Below are 25,787 nucleotides of genomic sequence, written 5' to 3' on the forward strand. Positions count from 1 at the left end.
ACAGTGACAGCTGCTTAGCAACAACGATGTGTGCAGTAGGGCTACATCTGATAAAATAGGATTCCGGTTCATGAACATCACATTGTTAGGAAAATAAAAATCAACTGAAATGCCTGTTTATCAATCCTAAATGTTGTTAATGACAGTAGGGGCCTTGGTTACATGCTAAAAGTTTTTAGGCCATTCAGTACAATCTTTACTTCTTCCTGGTTCTGATTTCCACAGAACAAAGAATCATGTTCAAGGCCATGTTGAAGTCCCTTTGAAATCGACAAAAGGCTCAAGCAGCTCTCTTGGCTGTTCACTTGTCCCTTTGAAATGGCAGGGAGCAAATGTCCATGCTGAAAAGCCTCTTCTAGCAAATTGTTACACTGAAGCAGCGGTATCCTTTTATAGCATCTTCTTGCACTTGCATTAGTCTTCTGAACAAGAAAACAGGAACAATGGTGGATGATGTTTGTGGCTATGATGGCAGCAATACCGCACATTTCTAAGTATAGAACTGAGCTGCATTCTTTTTCACTGCAAAAGACATACAGTCTGACCATCCTCATCTGTACAATATGTTCATTCAGAATCTTTTTTTTTGCCCTTATATGTTCCAAACATTCTCCACCATGTCTCCTCTATCATGTATAATATCCAGTGAAATATAGTCTGTATAGACACAGCAGCTTTATTCTATACTATGTCTCACACAGTAAATTACACTTCACTTGAAATGATATAGTATTGTCAGAACAACCTAAGTATTTCTAAGAGCAAGGGCATCTCCGTCTGTTTGCCATTTAAAATTTCTTAGAACAGTGTGGCGCAATGGAATGACCCTCTCCTGCCCCGGATAGGGAAATGTCTCTAGGACTTTCCATTAACACTACACCTAACAAAAGGGTCACTAAAACAACAAACGTTCTCCAAAAATGCCAGAAGTGACCATCGGTGAATTTAATACTTTTTTGAGAAGAGGACAGACAGAAATCTAAAGAAATCCGAAAACAATACACTTTTAAAATCAAGACTGGTCAAAGTAAAGAAAATAAAACTCACATACATAAACATAAACTGTGCTTACAGATAACACATATAGACAAGTATGAACTAAGTGGTTGTATCAGCATTAAAGTAGTGCTGGGCAGTATGTCTGTATTTGTATTACAGTATATTTTAAGATTCTGACAGTATATTTTTTCAATGTATTTTCTCTTTCCTGACTGGATCTTTATATAGCTAAAGTGGCTTATTCTACTGTCAGGTGTACATGGAATATAAAAACATTTTTATTTTCGTGTATATACGGAAGGCTTTGTTAGTATAGTATATTTATTTGGACCCACAAAATTATACAACATACTAAGGAATCAGAAAAATAAATAAGATATGTCAGCAACTTTAACATTGATTTCCTTTTCAAAAATAAAGAATTTAACAAGACTATAGAATGACATCAAATACTAAATAAATAAAGTATTTAAGTATTCAAGAGATATTCCTCAAATGTTCTATTCTACAAGTAAAAAACAAATGAGTTACAGCAGTTGTTTCAGATATGTGTGTGTTATGACAGGTTATGAAAAATTCATACCATACTGGAAATTAAAACTGGTATACCATTTCATACAGTGTATCGCCCAGTGCTATCGCAAAGGGATTATTTAATGTACTTCTGTCTATATACACATTAACTTCTGATATAAAATATGTGCTCATAACTGTTGCACTGACTAAACTTATAACACTCAGATGACCTATCCCACGTTTTTCTCTGAGGTTTACTCATGGGATAGTCTCAAGCTGCCTCATGAAACTGAATAAGAGACTGAAGAAAAATGATGGATGGCTGAGTGAACAGAAGCACTGACCACAGCTTTAAAGCAAAGGTCATATCTCAAAGGAAGAAGTGAAAGAAGCTAGCTGCTGCAACTTTCGATGTGTTTAATTCACTAGCATGCCCATGTTTACCATGGAAGTTCTGCTGTTGTCTTATAAAAGACACCTAACTTAACAATAAAAAAACTAAAGCAGATATTGCATGCTGCTTTTTGTAACCATTTTACTGTGAATTCTGGCAGTGGTGCGTTCACAGCTGTGTTTACCACCTGTGTTTACATACCTCTACAATTTGTGATTAAGTGGGAAATATGGGACCCCACAGTACAGACAATTATCACAAGCAAATTTGAATTACCATTAGGAGGATGGTTGTAATTTATTTCCTCAATCAGTAGCTTATACTCTAAAGAAAACTGAGATCAACCTTATTTATATACAACTCATTTTCAAAAGCAAATATGTTAGGTAGGAAATGTCATAGGTAATGTCACCTCAGTTTTTTATAAAATTCTGAGACAGAACAGATCAGTAAAATGTCCACCCACAATGCTTTTTATTTGTTTTCTGCCAAACTAGGATTAACATAGGTAAAGACCATGGTCTTAGTTTAATACAAAAAGTGTGCGATGGCTTGAAGTAAAAGATGCAACATGTTAGTGCAACACTTTATTAAGATTTAACCAAAATCTTTCACTATATATCACCATGCACTTACCTCCTCTCACACATGGGACTTGAAGAAATGTTTCCTGTGAACATGATCCAGGTGGTGATTATCGTTATTGGCAAAACAACTGAATACTATATAAATGTATTTTTTCGAGGAGACAGGGTTGAACCTGATGTGGCATCAGCAAATTTCACTTTATTTACATATAACAATTAATTGGGAACACTACAATATGGTTTAGGGTTGGGTTACTTTTAACCTTGCAAAGCAGCTAGACTCACAAGATCACACGAGAATCGATCTTGCTAGGCTTGAATTTATATGTTTGTGGCAATACAGTGATACCGGACCAATCTTCCTTTGGTCCTTTGAGGAAGTGCAGCTATGGGGTTTGTGGTAACTCAGCAATCAACATCTTCCCAGATGGCTCTGTATAACAACCCATATGACACATTCAGAATAGGTTACTATGAGGATATCTATGATTTCAATCCCATCTTCTGAGTAGAAAGCCTAATGCTGTTAAATGGCCACCCAAGGAAGGAAACAATACCTGGATTGCAGTATTATTATATTACACATATTGCTGCAAGGTTGCAGAGTAGTGGTACACACTGTAAACAATTTATTATAGATTGGCAAAGAGAATCAGGTTTTCAGACAGTGTGATTTTGGGGAATGGCAGTTTGGCCCCAGGCTACTTTTCAGTGGGGTCAAAGCCTTGTTTGAAGGGATCAACCAAAAAAAAGAGACTGATCTGTTTTTTTGTTTGTTTGTTTGTTTGTTTGTTTGTTTGTTTTGTCTAGTACATAATGAAGAAAATAAGTCTACTGCTAGTTCATAGAATGATGTTCCGTTGTGGTAATAAAACAGGAAAATAAGCTTAAAAGTACTTGTCTTTGTAGTTATTAATATTTAATTTCACTTTTGAGATAAGTAGAATTCTAGAGAAAATTGCTGATTTTACCACATTTATTTTTTTCAGATTCAATTGCTCATACTATCCAACTAAAGATGCAGTGTATGTGCCCCAAAGTATTGGCCCTAATCAGTACTTGCATTAACTCCCGGTCTTTATTAAGTGCTGATAACTGGTGCCCCTATTATCCCTGTGATAAAGTGGTGACATATCCAGGGTGTTTCTGTGCCATTTACTCAATGCATGCTGGGATGGGACCTAATGACCCTGAATAGGAAAAAGAAGACACGGAAAGGCATGGAAAGATAGATGGATGGATGATAGCTGCTGTGCTAAGTGATGATGTCTAAATTTGTGGATAGCAATCAATATTTTCTGACAACTTCCCCTTGTTGGCAGAGCATGGACTAATTTAGATAGTGTCAATCAGTGGATAATTTGGTTGTGTTACTTAGATTTTATTTTATGTTATACTGTTGCAGTTTGCATAGATAAGAAACTGCTCACATGGACAAGTATTGCTGTAATGACCTATAATCTAAAATGTTGTTCAATGGTTTCTGCTCCCACACTGCTGTTACATCACAGACTATTAATGTTCTATTTGAATCCAATCATAACGAAGGAACAGACCAAAATATATAACATATGTCTAGTTATACATGTGCAAAATATTAAATGGTTGTCACATGTCATTATGTTATTTTCAAAGGCACAAAGATATGTCACTAGAGTCATAAGAACCAACTGCAGTAGTGGGCAAGGAAAAGCCGAAATATAATTACCTCTTTCCTAATAACAGTCATAACTTATATCAACCTTTACGACTGAAGTTTCTATATCAGAGTTTAGGGCCACTTTCATGTTGCATCACTAAATTCAGTGACACTACTTGCCAGCGATAAACAACAAGTTCTTAATGAAAAACTAAATTAAATATTTGGCTACATATATCATCAGTACTATTAATTTGGATCTCCTCATTTATCATAAAAATAGAATGCCACACGCAAATTGACATAATCAAATTGCAGTGGTCATAGGGAATTTGGGAATCTAATGAGGGGCATTTACATCATGTTTCTTCAGTATTTAGCCTCCCATAGCTATGTATTATCAATGATGGAGAATTGGAGAAAAAGTACCAACTACAGTCTTGCTTAACCTACAATGTTCACCAAAAGCTGTATATTCAACCAGCATATAGAGGATTACACTGCACTGATGTCTTTTGAAGTGATGTCTCCATACTGCAGCCGGAATATGTTTAAAACTGTCAGTCAAGCTGACGATTAAATAAAGTATTATTCCTTGTGTTTGAAAGCACTCTATCCTCAAGTGAGAAAGCCAAACTTATTCACCTGGAACATTGTACGACTTCTATGGTTACAAAAGCCCAACATGAAATGGGTCACAAATAAAATCTTCCATTAAAAAAATCGTTAAATAATTTCCTTGAACAGCTGGGCACCATAGGTTCTAGTCATACAGGGATGTAGTGCATTTGTTGAGTATTTTTAGCTGCGGATTAATAAGCATTTGGTGCACTAGTGAGTATTTACAGCAGCAGGACGGTGTATGTGGGATCAAATCAAAATACAGTACAGTACCCATGTTCATGATAATGAAAAAACATGTCACACAGTGCAACAGTGTGGCTCGGAGATGTGATTTTTTTTTGGGGGGGGTTTGGACAACAATGGCGGGGAGAAGGCTATATCAGGCTTTGGTCACACAGATACGTGTGGATACAATCAGTTTATTGTTGGTTTTGGTCTTTTTGTGGGATTTACTGATTATTATTATTATTATTATTATTATTGAAAAATATATAATATTCACACACTTATTCTACAGAGTATTTGAGTTGACAACTTTGCAACTTTACTCATAATAATGAAAATAAATGCATTTACAAAGTAGTCAAGGATTCACAATATTCACAATATTGTTTTTTCAAGTACATCTAATCACAGCCTCTTCAAATAAAGAAGTAAGTAAACAAGTAAATAAATATATAAAGAAAAAACTAAATAAATAATTGTTTTGCTTTTTTCATGCCCCTGGAGGACCTCACAATGTGTTGTGCCGAGGCGGAGTATAGGGGCCAATGCTTAGACTCTTCTGGCATGGAAATGACTTCCTCCTCTAAAGCAAATGTCACAAAGAGGCTCTGATCCACTCCTAATCGCTAAGTAATCACTTTCTTGTTTGATACTTCTGTGGTAGTAAGAATGGATTGCATAAAATCTGGTATGATTCTGGTCGGGAGATTAGGAATTTTCAGTGTTGAAAATTGGAAGAGCTACAGTAAGCCTTAAAAATGACAACAAAAAAGAAGCCTTCCTCTTCAAAATTAAAATCTTCTCCCAGATGGCAATAATTAATGAAATATGATGAAGCAAACAGTTTGAGATCTATATAATCATCTTTCATCTTTCTACTTGAAAATAATTATTTAACAGTATCTGTTCCAACATAAGTGCTGCTGTTATATGTAATACTGTTATATAATCAATTTCTGGATAAAAACAATAAACAAAAAGATTGAAAAATAAATGTTCCATGCAGCACTTTTACGATGCGTGTAAGATACACTATACCCTGATGCTCACATTTACCATAAAGATGAAAAAGTGTGAGGTAACTATTAGAATGTATTTACTAATCCTATCGTCATGGAGAGAAAATGAGTCAGTAGGGAAAAACTAAATGATCTTGTGAAGAGTTTTTTTTTTATATAATCATTTGTTGAATTACCTAATTAATTAGATACAGAGTAAGCTTTTGATAGATACCTGGGGATCTCTGGGAGAGGCTAACAATGAGGAGGCATTATTCACTATTAGCGGCACGGAAACAAAATGTCCCATTGTCATCACAGCCAGTGCCATTAGCAGCACAAGCTCTCAGACGGGCACAGCAATGATCAGTCCCTTTGTTGCTATTAGCATTTGTGGATAAAAGGGAACTCATCTTGTAGTTTGCTGACATGAAGTGTGTAATTATCATTCCATGTATAACAGGCTGCTTATTTGCCCTAGTGGCATCCTCAAAGGGGAAGGTTGCGGTGCAGTGATCCATATCACCTTATCTCCCATTCCCCTTGGGGCACCACATTCGGTATGGAGCAGCAGGCTAATACAGATGACAGAGGCTTTTGGCACTGTAGAAGGATGGAGACCACTTTTACCAACAAAAAAGGGTGTACACATCATATTTGAACTTAAATGTGATTAACGTGATATCTATTGTTCTTTCAGATAGATCAGTGAGCTGACCCCGTGGAGACAGGAAAGTCGGTCACAGACAGGGTCTTAATGTCCTTTACATATAGACAGCAGTCCTAGCTAAGTATTACGTAATGTAGCACTTGGAATTACTATTAATGTAACATGTGAAAGATCTCCTCTCAATAAAATTAGATTTGGTTGAGCACACAAAACTGGAGAAGACAATGACCACATCAGGAAGTAATTACTTGGCTTGTTGATTACAAAATGTATTATCATTATACTGCATATGACTCTAGTGGGCCTACTTGAAACACTGATTGTTCTTCCACCAAAAAGGACAAAACATCACATTTTGTAAGATGCAAAAAAAAAACTAAACAAAAAAACAACAACGATAAAACAACAAAAATCCTTTTGATCTACACCAGTTGCTGCCAGGATTAAACATTTTGCTGAATCTACATGTTTATGCTTACATATCTATTGCAATCAGAGACTAATTTCCCAATTTATTTTTTTCCCAGTTTGTACGACAATTTTAAGTGTTTTGGGCTTACTGCTTTCAGAGGGCACTTCAGTGTGAAGTTATTCCATCTGAAGGACTTATGATCAGGGGTTGAACCCAAGTGCAGAGGCAAGATGAAGGCAAGGGAATGCTCAGTCAGTCCTTTTAATGATGCTACAGTCAAACAAGGAGTCTACAGAGGCAACAAACTCTACTGCCAAGTAGGGCACACTAACTAAATAACTCACTGGGCATAAGCCCTAATAACAGACAAAAGGAAAACTAAACAGTTGTCACACTAAATGTTCTTTATCCAGAAAAAAGTTATGTTCATAGTTGAATCTGACAGACTTATAAATAGAGGATATTATTTTCAGTATGTAAAGACGCAGCAGTCTAGAGACTGGCTCCTCTATACAGAGCCACACAAAAGTGTTGAGTGTACCATTATTTAACAAGTAGGTTAATTCTCACAGGTGTTGAATTATCCTGTGGGAGATCAGGGGATGATGGAAGCAATGTGAACATGGCCTGTGAGCCAGAGCCAGATCAGCTCAGAGGCTGGGGAAGCACTTTGGCACAGACCTTACAGCAGCTTTACGTTCAGTAGTGATTTGTCCAAGTACTACTCTTTGTTGATAAGAGGCTGTGGAAATGCATGCAACTATTTATGCATAAAATGAATAAATAATTGGAAAAAAACTTTATGAGTAAGAGTTGCAAAAAACTGACTAATGCCCTCAGAGTTTCTAAAAGACTAAACTAAAAAAAAACATTTTGCATATCCAATATGAAGTTCAGGGTAGATAATATCAAATAGACCAATAGAGATTTTACAGTTTGTATAGTTACAAAGTTATAGTGGTTTTCAAACTAGCAAAATCCCCACACCATGATTAAATTTGATGATGGAGCCGAAGCTCCAAAACTGGAAATATTTACGATAGATAGATAGATAGATAGATAGATAGATAGATAGATAGATAGATAGATAGATAGATAGATAGATAGATAGATAGATAGATAGATGTTATGCATTAGCCTGCACATATTGTTCATACATGACTATATAACATGAATGAGAAAGGAAGTTGTTGAACATACACAATTACACTTGGGGATTAAACGGCAGGAAGTTAGACACCCAAAAACCCCACAGGAGTGTGCTGTGTGTACATGCTCAGCGAGCTCTCGTCTGTACTCGCAGATTCCAGTTGCCCAGGCAACCCTGTCTTGAAGATTTTAAACTTGGATTTAACATATGACGCCTCCTGTGTCTCTCCACAGTCAAGAAACAGGATTACTGGCCAGAAGAACACTCCACTTTTCGGTCGAGTGTCCACTAACATATCTTTGTCATTGCTTTTGGAGCTACCATATGGCCAGAAGAAGACAACAGTAAATCCAGTGACACACTGCCCTCAAGTAATGCACTCCTATATTTCTTGGCAGACTGTGACAAGAGATACGTCATTTGCATAGCTGTTATATTGTGCTTTGACACTGTCTTCAGCTTTAATGGGATTTGTCAAAATGTGGGCTACAAGTAAATCTGAAAAACACTACCAGAGGCAATGAGTTGGGGGTATTAGAAGATGCAGTGCAGAGTTTGTGTAGGCACCAAGTGTCTCATTTTATACCAGAATAAGTTTCTTGCTGTAAGTTAGACTGTGGTCAGGTCAGTGTTTTATGTGCAGAGCTATTTTCATATTTACAAATATAATCATCATGTTCTCCTCAAAGCAACTAAGACAGCTGGCCTGTGTCCAAACACAGCTGGCAAACACTTAAGTACACGTGTACTGCACTTCTGTGCTGTTAAGATAATGGCAATATGTCGTGAGGGAGAAACTGTGCATGCAGCATTTGGATATAAGAACTCCCACAAAGTCGATCTGTTTAAGAAGAGCAATAAATTTGTGTAAGTTTGTTATAATTTTGGAACACGATAGATAAATCATTTTCCAGGCTTGGGAGTGACTGATTATATGTAACAGAGTTAGGTTATCAGGATACAAAAAAAATCTAACTGTAACCTCTTACAGTTAAAGGATAACATTACAAATAAAGAATGACATACTACCATGCACATGCGCAGTGTTCACATATTACAACACTTCAAGCGTGTCACAACACCACTCTGGTCTCTGGAGTGAAACCATAGCAAATCCTACAGTTGCCAATTCATTATCATGGCCTCTAGTTAAAAAAATGCTTTCACTGGGTGGAAATTTCACTATTATTTTGTCTTTGAAGCAGAAAAGGGAACAACATCACAGCACAGTGCAAACACTGCCTGCCAGCTGTGAAAATGGTCTACAGGCTACTGCCTGAATTTGTTCAATGAAAAGCAAAAATACACACTTTAAAAATACACTGAGCAAAGGACACATTTTTTGACGCAAAAAATCTTTTCTTCATTTTTTTTTCCACGGTTACATTGATTTAAATAATGTACGTAACTTATTGGTATTTCTTTTCTCTTTTCTTTATATGCATATCTGAGGTAATCCAAAAGTTGTAAAGTTATGTTATCTTAATATTGTGTTATTTGGATTAGGTTACTGACTATATTGTATAACAGGTAACTGGATTGGATTTCATTTGTAAAGTAATTCTCCCAAACTTGGAGTTTTTAGTGAGAAGGAGAACTACACTCATTGGCGCACTCTGGGGAGCCACTCCATGGAACCACATCAAGAAGTCTTTCTTAACCAAAACAAATGGTTGTTTGTGCTTTCCAAAATGACCCAATGAGCATTACAAAAATAACCGAGTATGGAACAGCTGCTTTATAGATAACGTACAACTACGTTTTGGCAGCTAAAAGTATGTGATTGATGGCAAAGATTGAAGTCATGGTAACATGGGCTGTGTCTAAAATCACTCCCTTGCTCACTCATTCACACACGTAAAGTAGAAACCTAGGTTAAAAAGGTACTGGATATTAATTGTAGTCTCATATTTAGACAGGTAGTTAATGCTTTAAGGTGTTGTAGGATAGGTTGTTAAGCTAACTGTTAGACCTGTGATGCTCTGAGTAGAATCTGTGGAGGCAGATGGCTTCATTAAAATTTGACAGGCTTTCAAAGGTATTCAGCTGATGATTGAGATTTACGACTGTCTTTGGTTATTGTCCTTTCTAGACATTATAAACTATTGATTTGTTATTGCTCCAACACAAATACTAACACGGACACTTCAGAGAGGAGGAAAAAAAAATTCAACTTCTTCAACTTCTTTGAAGTAAAAGCCCTAAATGATAACCCTGAACCATTATTTATTTTTCTAGCACAGTATTTTATCAAATATACAGTAGCTACTGTATAATAATGATGATTTTCAGGACATGGTTAGTGAGCTATTCAAAGGCATGCAGGGAGCAAATTTTACTGGTATTTCACAAGCTAATTATACTTGAAAACCACTGTGTTTTTATTTTTTTATTTGTGTTCCGACTTGATTAAAAACGTGATTAAAACTGACAATATAAAAACATGCTTAACATAGACCCATGGAGTCTTTCTCTGGTCTGTTGCCCTCAATTGTTAAAACCAAAGCATGAAATTCTACTTGGCAATAAAAGTATAATTAAGAAGTATATAATTTAAGTAAATAAGTAGATAAATAGAGAAAGCATGAGGATATCATTTAGAGAGCAGCTCACAACACAGGCATAATGCAACATTTGTATGGAACTTACCAAACCTGTAACAGCTAGATGGATATTTTTCTAAATGAAAAGCACTTTTCTCCAGCCTTCAGTCATAACACTATTTCCTTAGAAAAAACAGAAAAAAGACCACATCTAACAAAGAAATAAGTTCCAAATGTGAAGACTAGATTCCAGTATTTTCTGGCTACATGCTCACAATAACCCACGCAATTTGTTAACATGAATGAATGAAACAAAATGTCTCTGGGACATAATTAATATTTTTCTCTTTAGTTGTTGATATTGAACGTTATCTTGTAAAGCTACGTACTCATACTGTGCATGGAGTGGGGAGTGTTCTGTTTAATTCAGCTGAGAGCAGGATTATAAATACAGGTGAGTTTGAATCATAATAATGAAATGGACAGAGGTGGACAGAGCTGAATGATGACAAGAGTATCAGAGAACCAGCTCAGCTAGCAGACAGGCCAGTGGTAAATTAGGGAAGTGTCTTAGGGAAGACACTTGCGTTGGTAAAAGAGAGGATCCCAGAAGAGTTATGTCAGGGAGGATGGAGAAATTCTGTAATGGGCAGAATGAGGGAGGAGGGAGAACAGGAGAGCAGAAAGAGAGTTGATCCAGTGATTAAAATTAACCATAGTGCAGAACTGCACCCAACAGGCAAGCTAAGACACACCGCTTTCTCAACCACCGTCAGCATTGCATACCTGGGCGCCCACAGGGAGAGGTCACATATATATATATTCATTAGAAGGACATACATTAAAATGAGCACAGCACGAGATGCGCTTGTGTGCATGTGTTTGAGGAGCAGTCTCTGAGCGTCGCCATGCACACACATGCTGATATTCTTCTCCCAAACAGGCGGCACATTAGAACTACCCTATCAAATGATCCATCATGACTATTTGGTATGCTATTAAAGCATAATAGACAGCTTGATGGTATTGCATATCCATAGTGCTTAATCCATGCCCTGCCGGTATTCACCACTCACTGAAAACATTCATGTGGCTTGTAGTGCAATATCCTACACACTTGAGAGGCTTTCATTTATTTGCTCTTGAAGCATTAGCTGCAGGGCTATACAACATCCATTACCAAGGACTGCTCTCACTCTCTTGCATCCATTCCCTCTCTGTCTGTCTCTGTCTGCTAATCTTGTTTCATCTTGAGTAAACTAAAATGAGAGGTATAATAGGAGATCCTATCCTGTGATTATTATCAGATGGTAAGGGTGGGAGGCAGACAAAGAGAAGTGTTTGTAGCTTTTTTTGTTGGTTGAAGCTACATTTGGTTAACATTCATGCATCCCTAGCTACATGAGACAATCATCCACTTGAGCCACAATGCACAATATTGCAACAATGCACAATAACAGTTTGCTCATAAGAGCTCTAACCTGGAGTTACACCTCTCTGGGGTCTAACTGACCCCAAGCAACGCCACTCTGCAGGATTATTTATTTATCTGTGAATTACGTTTGGCAAAACAATAATTTATATATTTGCTAATGCAAAGCCCATATACCGCTAAACACATTACGTATTTCCGTATGGTATAATAACAATGCCTCTTTGTCATTTCTATATTTGGTCACATAAATCAAATGCAAGGTCAGTTATTCATATATAAAGCTGTAGAATGGTAGGTCTACTTATTATAGACCCCTCTAAAACTCAAAAGTATAAAGTATGAAAAATCTAATTCAAATTATATGAAAAGGTCAGTCTTAATGAAAAGGGGGGGTTTACATATACATACATAATACATATATCCCCTACACCCTTATATTATGACTCTGTAGCAATAATATTTGTCCAGTCTCTAAAAAAAAAAATACTTATTCATGATTTAGGAGGATAAAAGGAAATCCAAATGCTTTAATATAATAGAAACCATTGGGGAAACTCATATCAAATCCATTATTTTTATCTCTCTAGTTTTGAATATAATGTTGTGGAGAATTTGAGTTAGTGTGGCTTGAAAGGCTCTCTAAAATAATCAGGTTTATCTTAAGTACATCCTAAGACATGCTAATTCTGACTGCAGTCTGGATGTGTTATGCATTAAAAAATCCTCAAACAGAATATGTCAGGATGTAGCATCACAAATGAGCACACTGAAATATTCAGTTGATTCAGCCCTTTGTCTGATTGGCCAAACTTCGATTAGATACAAAGATTCCCCAGGTGAGTATCAACCCTGGTTCCATTTGAACAGAAGCTAAAATGAGAAGTCAACAGTATTTAGTCAAATAAAAGGCAGAGATTAAAGAAACTTTGGCAGCTAAGTGTGGGTAATTGATTTATAATTTATCAACGGTTGTGCTGAGCAGTGGCCACCGGAGAGATGATTTCTGTTACAACCTTTTTGCTTTCCCCGTGAGAACACTTAATATGGGCAGCTCTATTCTCAAAGTGGTTATTTAAACTACAGCTATCAATAGACAGCACAGAAATCTGACAGAATATAAGCAAAACAACGCTCTCCAATCCCTGCCTGATTAAATGAAATTGTCACAGCAATGAAAGTGATCTATGATACTAAGGTGAATGTGTAAAGTGCCATAAATCTCTTTTTGTCCTACCTTGAAAGGTCAGCATTTGCTAAGATGAGTCTAGAGACACTGTTTTATTTCACAATAATAAAAGTGAGAAAGCAGAAGCTACTCTAAAGACAGAGTTCCTGCCTAAGCAATAAAGCGCTGCTCGCTCATTAATGCACAGCGTTCCAGCACAGGGTGGAGGGTGAAACCAAGGTGAATGTCATAGTGTTCTACTGTACATAACACAATTATTAAATACTGTTTCAATAATTATCAAGTAAGATGCAGACTTCAAGAATACATATTGTATACTGTTCCAGTTAACCTAGGCCAGTTGACTGGTCAGATACCCAAGATGATGAGCAGCTCAAAAATAAAAAACAATGGGTGTTAAAAGTCTATAAAGGCCAATAAACACTCTGATTTGCAAGTTTATTATGTACATATATGTACGCTAATACAGTACAACGGTAATAATTCAGTACAACAGGACAGAAATAAATGCTTCCTTTGGAGCGCATGATTTTCACTTTTTCTTGACAGAGACCTCTTCTGTTTGGTATAGTGAACAGTTGCAATGAGTGTATAATGCCCCAGAGAACAGAACACAGCACATAATAGTGAATTGTGGTACCAATTGTGTCTTTTGGCTGGATCTTTTAAAATTTCCCTCCCTAACTACGATCCACTTTAAGTGAACAATCAGTTACTGTGGGTTAATTACTAAATTGGTACTCCGTGATTTCATATTGCACTAAACTGAAAGACGCACAAAAGAGGATGGTTAAAACTGATGCAGCACAGGCTGAGGATATACTGACTTTTTGTCCAGTAGGAGTCAAGCTCCAGAAATGGAAAAAGGCTCCTACATTTCCCATAATCCAACTCAATACCGCCTTCTTCCTGATAGTATCATTAGTGTTATTTTTCAGACTTTTGGAAGTTTCATCCAGAGCCTGAAATACATACACAAACAAACATATACAACTGTTTCCACAGGCCGAATAGGACTCCTCATGATAAGTAGACTGTGTAAAGTCGGTGGACTGCTCCTCTAAGCCTCAACGATTGAACAGTAAGTTGGAACTGCACATTACTGTATATTCTCATCAGCAAAGCCACCCTTGAAATGCAGCTGTCTGCATGCAGTTCACTTGTTTGTTTTGTTTTGTTTTTTAGATTATGTCACAAGCATAATGGTCGACACAATACAGACCAAGACTTAATTTTTTTGGAATACCCAAAGGCTTGTTGATAGCATTTCAAGCTCTGCAATTTGCCTGTTCCACATTATACAAATCCAAACACCACTCAGCAACTTCACTAACAACTTGGAGAAGAGTCTGCCACTTTTACAAAGCAAATCTGTATAGCTCTCAAGAATTATTGAAGAGGGGTTTTTTTTTGCAAAAACTAATGGTCAGGCAAGGGTGTGATAGCGGCAGCTGTTACTGCTTTCCAATTCAAGTGCTTATCAGTGACTCTCTTGAAGTGAAACAAATGCACCCTCAGTGAACTGCATTTTTTGTGCAGATTTGTTTTACCGATCTTTACTTCCATATAAAACTTTAAAACATGTCAGTTTTATGGCCCAAATTAAACTGCACATACAAAGATTTTTTGGTAGTTTTTTCTCCTTCAACAGCAATCTAATTATTGGCAGCACTTAGGCAGTGTAGTACACCAACTGAGATTTTAATAACTGTTGAGTCACCAGCTGTGAACTATTAAGAAATGATGGTGATGACCAGTGGATTGAGAAATCAAATTCCCAAGCAACAGCCAGTGATGCCTCCCCTACAGCTGGCCCAAATAATAGCTTGTTTCCTAACAATTGTAGTTTGACAGTGCATGGTTGTTCTCCTAACACAGCTGTAAACCTGTGATATGAGTATTGGCGTTGACCTCCTCGGATTCCAAATGGCTAGAAATGAGAGAAATGGATGCTATGGAGAGCATTTAGTGCTTGATGGCATTGAAAGTGTACTCACCCTGTACCAAACAATCTCTCGAAGCCTTCCGTCAGTTTTGAAGTTACACTTGAGAGTAACAGTCTCTCCCACAACAACAGGAGGCAGGGGCTCTATGGTAACTGTCAAATATCCTGAAAAAAAAGAAGTGGAAATGAGTTTTATTACAATCATAAACCATAAAAACAGTTTGCCTAAACAAGATACATGTTTTGTGTTTATTTTGAGTCTGCATTCTCTTTTGGAAAAATGCCATTAATCATCCTTATGCAATTATACAACAAGCACTCTCCCACACAAGGGGTTAAGTATCCTGGTAAATAGCACTTCAGTGGTAGTTACTTAAAGAATCATATTTCACTGACATTGCACAATTACTTTGTATGATTTGGAGATTCAAACAAACGCCATTTTTCTACCTCAGACCACTGTGAGCTCTGGAACACTGTGTAAATGGTAAATGGACCTGTACTTGTATAGCGCCTTTCTAGTCTTCCGACCACTCAAAGCACTTTTACACTACGTGCCACATTTACCCTTTCACACACATTCACTCAGTGATGGTAAAGCCCATCAAACAGAAACTAACTCATTCATACACATTCACACACCAATGCACGGCATCGGGAGCAATTCAGGGTTAAGTACCAGGAGCTGGGGATCGAACCAACAACCTTCCGATTGGGGGATGACCTGCTCTGCCTCTGCACCACAGCTGCCCCACTATGTAGCTGTTATAGCTGTTATTTCTGAACAATACATAATATTATCTTTTCTGTTTTTTTCAAATTCAAATGATATCTTCTTTGAAACATAAAAATGTGTGAAACCTACATGACTGTTTTAAAGACATAATAACATCTCACATTAAATTATTGCCATGAAGGTTATCATTCATGTTTGCTTTGCTATGTCTGCTTAAGCTGTTCACCAGTGATTTATATAAGTTGTTTGGTCCTGAATAAACATGCATAGTCAATAAACCTTTGAGAGAAGGAAAAGCTTTTGAACTGCATCTATATTAAATTGTTGTGAATCATTTCTCAATCATAGTCAGTAAATATAAAGAACATAATGAGAAATATCAGAACTGACAAAAAAAAAGTCTCGGGTTTATGATGAAAATGTATTTTAAAAGGAATGCCGCTATTGCTTTTGACAACAACGTGTTTTTCTTATACTTAGAAATCAGAAAATCAACTGTCTAATTAGTGTCATGTAGTACACAGCCTGGAGCTTCACTATTGTCAAATAATTGAAAAAAAATTATTTTTAATATAAGTATATATATATATATATATATATAAGTAGTTTAATTTTTAATACTTATATTACTTGAAAGCAGTCACACACATTAACAAACCATCAATGCAAGTGCAAACTATTCAGTTTGCACTTTGAGAAGTTCGGCTTCTCAGAGAGAAAAACTAGTCCCAGGTGGAGTCTTGACCTTGCTACATAAAGCCTGATCATCAGCCCTTTTCACAGCCATCTACACAATGCTTTACATAGAACTGCAAGTGTAGTTTCACTCTTCCACAATCACATACATTCACAAGGTGATAAATGTGCAGCATATCAGCACAGGCATACGATTATATCTCGCAAATAAAAATGGGTAGATACAAAGGCAATTACCTGGTGATAATGAAAAGACTTGGGAGAAAATAAATATATCTAAAAACTGGAAGGGGGGAATTAAATGCAGGCTACATGGAGGATACATTCAAATGAAGGTAACGCGTGACCTAAAATAGGGGGGGGCTCAACATAGTGTCCAAAAACAAATCCAACATATCTATTTAAAATGTAAGTAGTTTACATATAAGTGAAAAGAACATCTCTCTGGCTAGCAGAGCGAGCCAGCAATGGCGCGTGGGCTGACTTCCACTGACAGACAGCAACCCTCTGCCCAACATAATAGCAGATTTAACACATTCAGTATTTAATGAGGGAATTGTATTTGGTAAAACAGATGGATATCACAGTAAAAATATAAAACAGGGTAAAATGAGACCTCATGACCAATAATTGTGTTGGTAAAAGAGCATAATCCACTATGAGGGAATCAGTGTCTCACAGAACAATACAGATGATCACTGCAAAGAAAGAAAGGAAGACTAGAATTAAAGAGAGGTGTACCCTTGGGTTGCGATACTGTAAATAAAAATCTAATTCCAGGCTGTACCGTTTTTTTTTTTAATAACATGTGTTTTATAATAAAATAAATTGTATGAATAACGAAACAAAGAGATAAAACAGACCAGTGGAAGGGTATAGAGAATGGAGAGGTGAATTTCCCATTCCAAGGGAGAATATCTTTGAAAAAAAATACATACACAGCATGAACCTCACTATCTAATAAGCATCTTTAACTCTGTAACCCTTTGTACTCGATTGAAAACACCTAAATCCAAAGCGCTGACACCAAAAGTGCCTCTTCAACTCAGCTGCTGAGTTTGCTTATGTTTGTTTTACCAAAGTTTTCTTTCAAATGTAATTTAACAAATATATATGTTTCTTCTTAACAGCATGCAGTATAGGCACACAGGGTAGGATGACTTTTACCAGAGGAGTGTGCCTTCACTACAATACAGGCTGAAACTTGGTAGGAACATCAATATCACTGAGTATGACAGTGAGAGTCAAGACCATATTATGTGCAGTATTTTTTTCTCTCTATGTGACTCACATAAGGTTTCTTTTGTAAAGAAAGTGATGTATTTGGCCAACAAGTGCTGAAATCCAGTGAATGAATGTATGGCATCTTAAATCAGTCTAGTGTCTAAGGAGATGACACATTGCATGAACATGCATGACAGACAGGCTAGACAGATCATCTAAGTGTGTTCATACTCCAAACACTATCATTTCAGGAAATGGTTTAGTTGTATCAGGTAAACAGGCAATTTAGGTTTACAGAAAGCAAGTTGTTTTAGTACGCAAATTATATTATATATATATATAGCTATTGTTTATTGTTCATGCAAATTAAATGTAAAGTGCATGTAAAGAATAAGCAACAATCTGAAGAATGGTTGTTCTTGAGTGATGTATTTCACTTGAGATGAGCATTAAAATACATAATACTATCAAATAAACACAGTCCTACTATAACAACAAAATAAACTATTAAATTATCATTTAATCTCATCCAGCTCTTAGCTACTGAACTGCTAAAAGACCACAGACAGACCACGCCGCCCTGAAATCTTTCAAAAAAAGAAGCGGCTGCCTCCACAGTCCTGACTATGCATGTAACAACGCATACTGACAGTTTGATGCTAAATGACATTGATTCTCACAGTAGTCACATGTACTTGATAGGTCATTAAAATGAAATAATATGACGTTTAAGTTTTTACTGCTTGAGGTGTTTGTATCAAAGTCAAACTGCAGAACATAAGTCACAAAATGCGTTGCTCGTTTGAAAAGCATCTGTTCACTGTCAAAGTTAAAATAGCACAGAATAGCACAAAACATGAAGGTGTAGTTCAAATTTGACGTGTTTTTTAACTCCTTGCACTCAAAGACAATGCCACAGAGCATGCTATTCTCTCATAGTTTTAATTTGTGTCCATTAGAAAATATCCACCAACATTACACTGAACCAGGATTATTAAGTCGCCTCTCTGCGATACTGCTGAAGTGTGCATGTTCTTCCCTTGTTAGGGTTACAGTGAGAACATTTCATAGAGACTGTTTGTCCTTTGTAAGACCTTCTACGTAGAAATGTGTCTACATGTTTGCAATACACCATACATTGTTGCTCTCCCACAAAATGCTGCATCAGGTAAACAGTACAGACTTCCAGAATTACTTGGGTTTACATAATATTTAGGACAGTGTCAAAGAGAATAAGACTTTACTGAATAATTCACAAGTATACATAGTAACCTGAATGTACAGCAAATGAAAAAGTGCACAGAGTGAACTACACAATACAGCTGTGGACTTGTGTGGCACAGCAAATTACATGCAGAAAATAGGTAAATTATCACCAGCAAACTTTTTATGTAACTGAGAGACGAGAAAGACATTACACTGCAGAAAGTCTTATTGCCTTTAAAAAAGATAGTGTTAGGTACCTGCATTGGTACACACAGATCAGTCCGTCTCTCATGTCAGTGCACCTAGATATGCTTATTAAAGAATCTTAATTTAATCAGCAGGCTGAAGAGATCTTCTCTCTAGAGTCAAATTGAATGGATAAACCTTTCCAGAGACTGCATGTCATTAACACAGAGCTGATGCTCTTAGAGAAAATCCTAACCACTTACTACGAGCCCACAAGAGGAGCAGCCTGGCCTTGTAAATGTCTCTCTGTGAGTTTTCCACAGAGGTGGTAGAAACGCATATTACAAGGGGAAAAAAAGTCAACTGACCCTGTGGAACATGGTTACAGGGGATAAACGTGTACCTTGCCTTTAGTGAATGACATATTCAGTCATAGGTTGTAAAATCTTCCTTCCAAATTCAAGATGTGCTATCCAGTTTATGCATATACTGTACATGCTTTCAGTTGAAAAAAAATAAACATAACATTGCAAGTAATTAAGTAACATTATTCAGACAATACAAAGAATACTATAATACAAGAAGCTAGGTGGTCTTCTTGAAGGGTTTCAGTGATTAATTGTGAACAATTCATTGACTATGTGGCACAGAGGAAAATATAGCATAGCCAATGACAGAAAAATGCTCTGGAGCGTGTGGGGAGGGATGAGGAATTTTTAAAAGAGCAAATTACATGGGTTATGCACTCGTGCCAGGGAAGTTCACATTTCAAATAATCCCTATGAGGAACTGGAGCAGTTGCAGACTGCACATACCAAGACATGAGGGCATAATTCCCACGCAATTCAATATCAATCGAATGTCATCCAAATGACTTCATAAATTAGACACATTTTATTTGCCAATTCTCTGTTGAATGTGTTCCAATGAAGCAATATCTCTTGTTATGCATGATGCCCCTGTTAAACGCAGGCTAATATGGACCATATTTACACAGCAAAAACTCCAGTGTTAATTCAACTCTGAGCGTAAATCTCGACACTGTGCAAGTGTTTATGCAAGTCTTCAACCATCAGAGATAATTCAACACTTGTGATCGTTTAGACAGCTGCCCCAGAGCCAGATCAGTTTTGAGTGGACACAAGTCTCCAATCAGCCATTGTCAACTCAAAATGGAAAAATCAACATTTAATCTGTTCAGACTCCAACCAACATGGAGGGTTATTTTTTTCTTTCAAGCAACAGAGATGCTCCTTTAATTAAATGTAAAACATATAGAATCAAATCAAATCTTCTGCCATTCATCACATTTATCACATAGCTAGGATTCCAACGTACTTACATTTTTATCACAATTGAAAAAGACAGCATTTTTGCTTTTATTAAGCGTTTAACTTGATTGCGCCAGATGTTTGTTACACAGAACCATCAGGGAAGTTGCCATTGGAAACTGTTTGGAAAATAGCAGGCACTTTCAAAAAATACTTGGCAGATGATTGAATGAATCATCTCTCTATCACCGTCCGTCATGGGCAAACTTCAACAAGTCAACAGTCAAACTCTGACCAAAGCCAGTCAGAAGAAGACCAAAAACATGTTTCTTCAGTGTTGTTCTTTACTGTTCTTTCAATGAAGAAAGAAATACCCTCCAGTTCTGATATAACTGATGCTAGCAGCATCTACACTAACCTCTTTAGCAGCAGCCATTGTGGTTTTCGAGAACAGTCACTTCTCACACACATCAGAACACAAATCTAGCATTAAACCATGCCCGTAGCTCTTGTTGTAGCTGCCAGTATTTCCATAAAGGAAAGCTGATTGGTCTACACTACTGTGGTTTGGACACAAGCGCATAGCTTGAAGCCTGGCAAGATGGATTCTCGTGTGATCTTATGATCTCGCCATTCCAGCTGCCTCGCAATTCCGCAAGCTAAAACAAACAAAACTAATACCTTTAAGCTAGTCAGACACCTTTAATTGTTGTTAGTTGTTTTATTTGAACAAATACAACAATAATTTCTCCCTAAATTTGTTGTTATTCACAATATGCACTTGTGTATATTGCTTGAAAAGGTGACATTTTGAGCTTTTTAAGGAAATGTGACTTAAGTGCCAGGCTGGATATATCCAGTAAGCTCTAACAAGTTATGTCTGGCACCGTGAACACCTTTACTTTAGCTGAGCTTAAATTCAACAGACATAGAGACTTAGATTCTGTTTTCATACTAGCGCTGCACAGTATCGATCCTTGCTGTGTTATAAGCCCTGCATTCGGAGGAAGGCCTGGGTTTATTTATATAATGCTCACAGCCACCTACCCATAAGCTTCTTCTGAATGAATCAGACTTGATGACGTTACCTTGAAATTTAGCACTACCAAACACATCTGTGACTCTCAATTCCCGGATAGAACCTAAAGAGCTTGTGTCACAAATAGCTCCAATTACTGAGAGGAGAGATTTTTAAAAATATGGATGAAGATTTAAAATGTCCTTGATCAAAGCGAAATGTTCAGCATCCTCAGAGGAACCAACTGCTTTAAAGGGACATAATTTATTATCATGGAACGTGGAGGTATACATACAGTTTTGTAGAAAATCGTAGAAATAAATCTATTCGTCTTGAAACTATAATCCATTCGACCATGAAGCGGAATAGTTGGATATCGTTGTAAGAGCACATAAGCAAGTCTGGAGTGGCCAGAGAGTGCACGGCATTTAATTGGCTCATATTAGCTGGTAGTAGAGGCAGACAGGGCCTCCGGCTTGTCTTAATCCATCAGAGGCGCTGTTGGAACAACATCTAATGAGGGCTGCAAACTATGCTTTCTCCCATTAATAACAGCAATTTGCCAAGATGCAATGAGAAAACAAAACACAGCCAATGATGGACCGGCCCAAAATGTGCCTGTTATTGTGCTCTGTGATTTATGGCTATGGCCTACCTTTGCTTAGATGTCAGTGCAACTAAATGTATGAGAAAAATGGATGGCTGAGTTTCTCAGCTCTCTTCCTCATCTGTGCCTCTAAGCAGTGTAAACAAACAGAGCTGATTTGTAGTGTCTAAACCACATTCAAACATGATCACTTCCAGAAAAGGAAAGTATGTGTGGAATAATATGCTACTTTTTTTTGTTAAAAAATGATTGCAAGGACACGATAAATGTAGTTGTTGAATAATTTTTACAATGACAAAGACAGGGTACAATGTAGCATACAGCATCAATATTTTTGTTCATGAAAAACACAGAATTTTGGCACTGTTTTATACAACTGTAATTAAACACATGTAATTTGCATAGTACCAAATACTGTCCACCTGCACTGCTAAAGCCAGGTGACTGATATAAAGGCAGCAGCTTAAGGAAGGTGAGCGAGTGCGTGTGCTTATGTAAAGACCAAGGACAACATATTAATGCTTCACATGTTTTTCTAGCTACCTCTGTATTTTGCATTTATTCACGATTCTGCAGGTAACTTCTGAAAAATGGTTAACTCTAACTCGAGCCTAAGGCAAATGAGGTATAGATTATGTAAATAGAACATGTTATATATTTTATTCACATTATTCTCAATAAAAAAAAAATCACTAAATAAGGAACTTTGGCTATTTAAGCTCTTGAAGAGTCAGACAGATATCGTAGAAGTAGCTGCCTCATCCTTTAATTTCTTAGGACAAAGATAAAAGTTACTTGATTTACAGTCCCATCAACAGGTTTGGCTGAATGGTTAAAGAATGTTAGAGACGTTGTATTTCTAAACCACCTGAAAAATAGTTATGCCTTGATTATTGTGTAGCATTAAATCACAGCAATAGCAAGACTTTGTAGAATAGACTTCAACTCCAGATCTAGTGCCTTGTTCAAGGGCACTGACCGGAGAAATTCCCCTAATATACATGTTTTGATGGTGGGGGAAACCGGAGCACCCACAGGAAACTTACGCAGACACGGGGAGAACATGCACTCCAAACTCCACACAGAAACACCTTGCCCCAGCTGAACCCAGCACCTTCTTTCTGTGAGACAACAGTATTATCCACCGTGCTGGCTTTAATTTATTATTTGTAAATGTTCCAATAAATCACAGATATATTTTAAAGTAAAATCAATCTGTTTTGCAACCGTGGTGTTATTTTTGCCCCTTTCAGTTTTCAGTGAAATGTGGCCATGTGGCATCTCTGGTAGTGTAGTCAGAGCTTTACAAGCAGAGTGCTCAGAGCAGGCATACAAGCCATTTGTTTGACAGCTTGTGTTGCCTTATTGGTCTCTGTTGGAAAGCTGTACCTGTGCTGCTGCATTCACAGATCTCACAAATGTCATGCTTTCGTAACCAAAAATGATGGCTCAAACCTCCAAAACAGGGCTGTAAAAAATATTCCACTTTTAACTGTACTTAGATTATTTTATACCAGGAACCAGCATGCACAGATGTGCACTCATACAGTAGCTTCAACAATGCACAGAATCAATAAATATCTTGCATTAAATTACCAGATCTATTCCTGTAAAATGTTAACGCTTGTATTTACATATTTAACTGGTACACCTTCATATTTTTAGTTCTGAAGAAATTCAGCTTCTATAATTGGATTAAGGTGTTAAAAAATAAAGTGTCACAATGATCACTGTATCACCTTCAGCAAACAGTGTTGATAGTTACTGGATGATTGAGCACTGTGGTGAAAAATGTTCAACAAAGTTAACACATCTCAGGTTGTGATTTGTAACTGTACATGCAGCTCAGGGAGCGTTACGTGGAAGGAGAATCTGGATGGCTGCTTGTTGATTTATTCTGGCCAAGAGCACAATCTGGGCCTGTGGAGAAGGTCTTCTTTTGTATACAGAAAGCTGGGAGCTGATGCGTTTTTCAATCAGAGTGATTTACTGTTTAATGACATGCTTCAGCTTCAAGAGTGTCAGCACCCGTCCGTTGTAATCCACCACCCTCCCACAATACTGCTATAGTGGATAGCAATCAGGAGGAACCCTGTCAGTGGGTCCTCATTCTGAAAAGCCTTAGGCATGTGGCATTATCATGTCATTGGAAAGACGAGTTGGAGCCAGGGAGGAAATGCAGCCAGCCTTCCCACACGGAGTTAGTCAGATGCAGTAGTGTGTATGTCATTGCCGCAGTTAGCTGGCCAACTAGTAAGCAATGAATCCCTGATCCCTCTGTATCCCACTCTTCCTTTTCTATCCCTGTATTGGTGTTCCACTGTCATCCAGTAGAAATGCAAATTAGAAACTGGTGCTTTTCCTTATTTTTCCTTACTTGAATTGAAGCTATTTATTTACTTGCTGAGACACTTTCATAAACCTCAGGACCATGAATCCTGTTAAAAACCTGTCATGTAATAAAAATAAAATTAAAAATAAAATATAAATGAATGCCAACAGGGAAACAAGACTTTTATTCCCCCACGCGATACATAAAAAACACACTTTTGGGAAATACAAGGTTTTAGTTGAACAGCTGCCATATGAGGCTTTCATGTTAAAGACAAAGGATGACCACTGCTGTAGCATGCAAGTGGCCCCGGGAGAGTTGGAGTAACAGACCTTCCATGGCCATACCATCAAGAAAATGACACACAGCCATGTCTGGTGTAGATTATCCAACCGGGAACTTGTATGTACAGGGATAAATGTGCCATTAGCTCGTGTGTTTCCTCTGGAGATTTGTAATGTCTGATATAATCAGTGTGGGGAGTTTACCATGCATTTGTTTATTCACTTTCCTGGAGCGTATGACAAACAGGGAGAAAAAATGGGGCAATTAAAAAAAGACCAATGCAGCACTCTGCTCTCAGCACCAGTGCTAAACACTTGGCAAGGATGCTCCGTAGTCCGCAGAGCACTGCATTTTATCACTGAGCGAGGATTACAACAGGGATATTTGATGGCGTGACAATACGTGAAGATTTCACTTTGTGGCCATGAGATGCCAGCCAAAGCACTAAAACGTAAACTCACAGGGTGACAGGTATGATTTTTTGCAATACGGCTTGAAAAGAAAATTGTCAAAAGGGGAGAATAGGGTTTTTGACATGACAGCTAACTGAAAGCAACTTTACGTGTTGAACAATGAGATTTGATATCTACAGAATCAAGAACAAACTATGTTGGCATGCCAGTAAAACAAATTACAAAAAAAAAAACAAAAAAACATGCATTAACTTGAGCTACAGAAAAATACATAGTTTTTCTGTAAAAGGGTCCCTCACAACTTGGTCTTCCTTATGTCTACATTCCTTTGGATCAGTGCCCAGTTTAACTGGAAATAGTGCCGATGTGATGTTGTACTCTATCTATATATACTGGCAATATCCCTCTCCCTAGTTAAAGAGATTTATTGTAATGACATATCTGGTAAATTTTATGAGAATAGAGCTCACCGTATGATATGTCAGTAGAA

General features: G+C 37.1%; 1 protein-coding gene across 2 annotated transcripts in view; it reads right to left on the reverse strand.

Moving 5' to 3' along the window:
• The window catches only part of igsf21a (immunoglobin superfamily, member 21a), a 160,578-nt gene that overhangs the window by 94,607 nt on the left and 40,184 nt on the right, over positions 1-25,787 (reverse strand). For both annotated transcript variants that reach the window (XM_051414640.1, XM_051414641.1), the window contains exon 2: positions 15,376-15,488. In XM_051414640.1, coding sequence (XP_051270600.1) covers positions 15,376-15,488 — 113 coding nt within the window. The remainder of the gene's footprint in view (positions 1-15,375; positions 15,489-25,787) is intronic.

This window comes from Dicentrarchus labrax, unplaced genomic scaffold (genome assembly GCF_905237075.1).
Source record: "Dicentrarchus labrax unplaced genomic scaffold, dlabrax2021, whole genome shotgun sequence".
Lineage (NCBI taxonomy): Eukaryota > Metazoa > Chordata > Actinopteri > Moronidae > Dicentrarchus > Dicentrarchus labrax.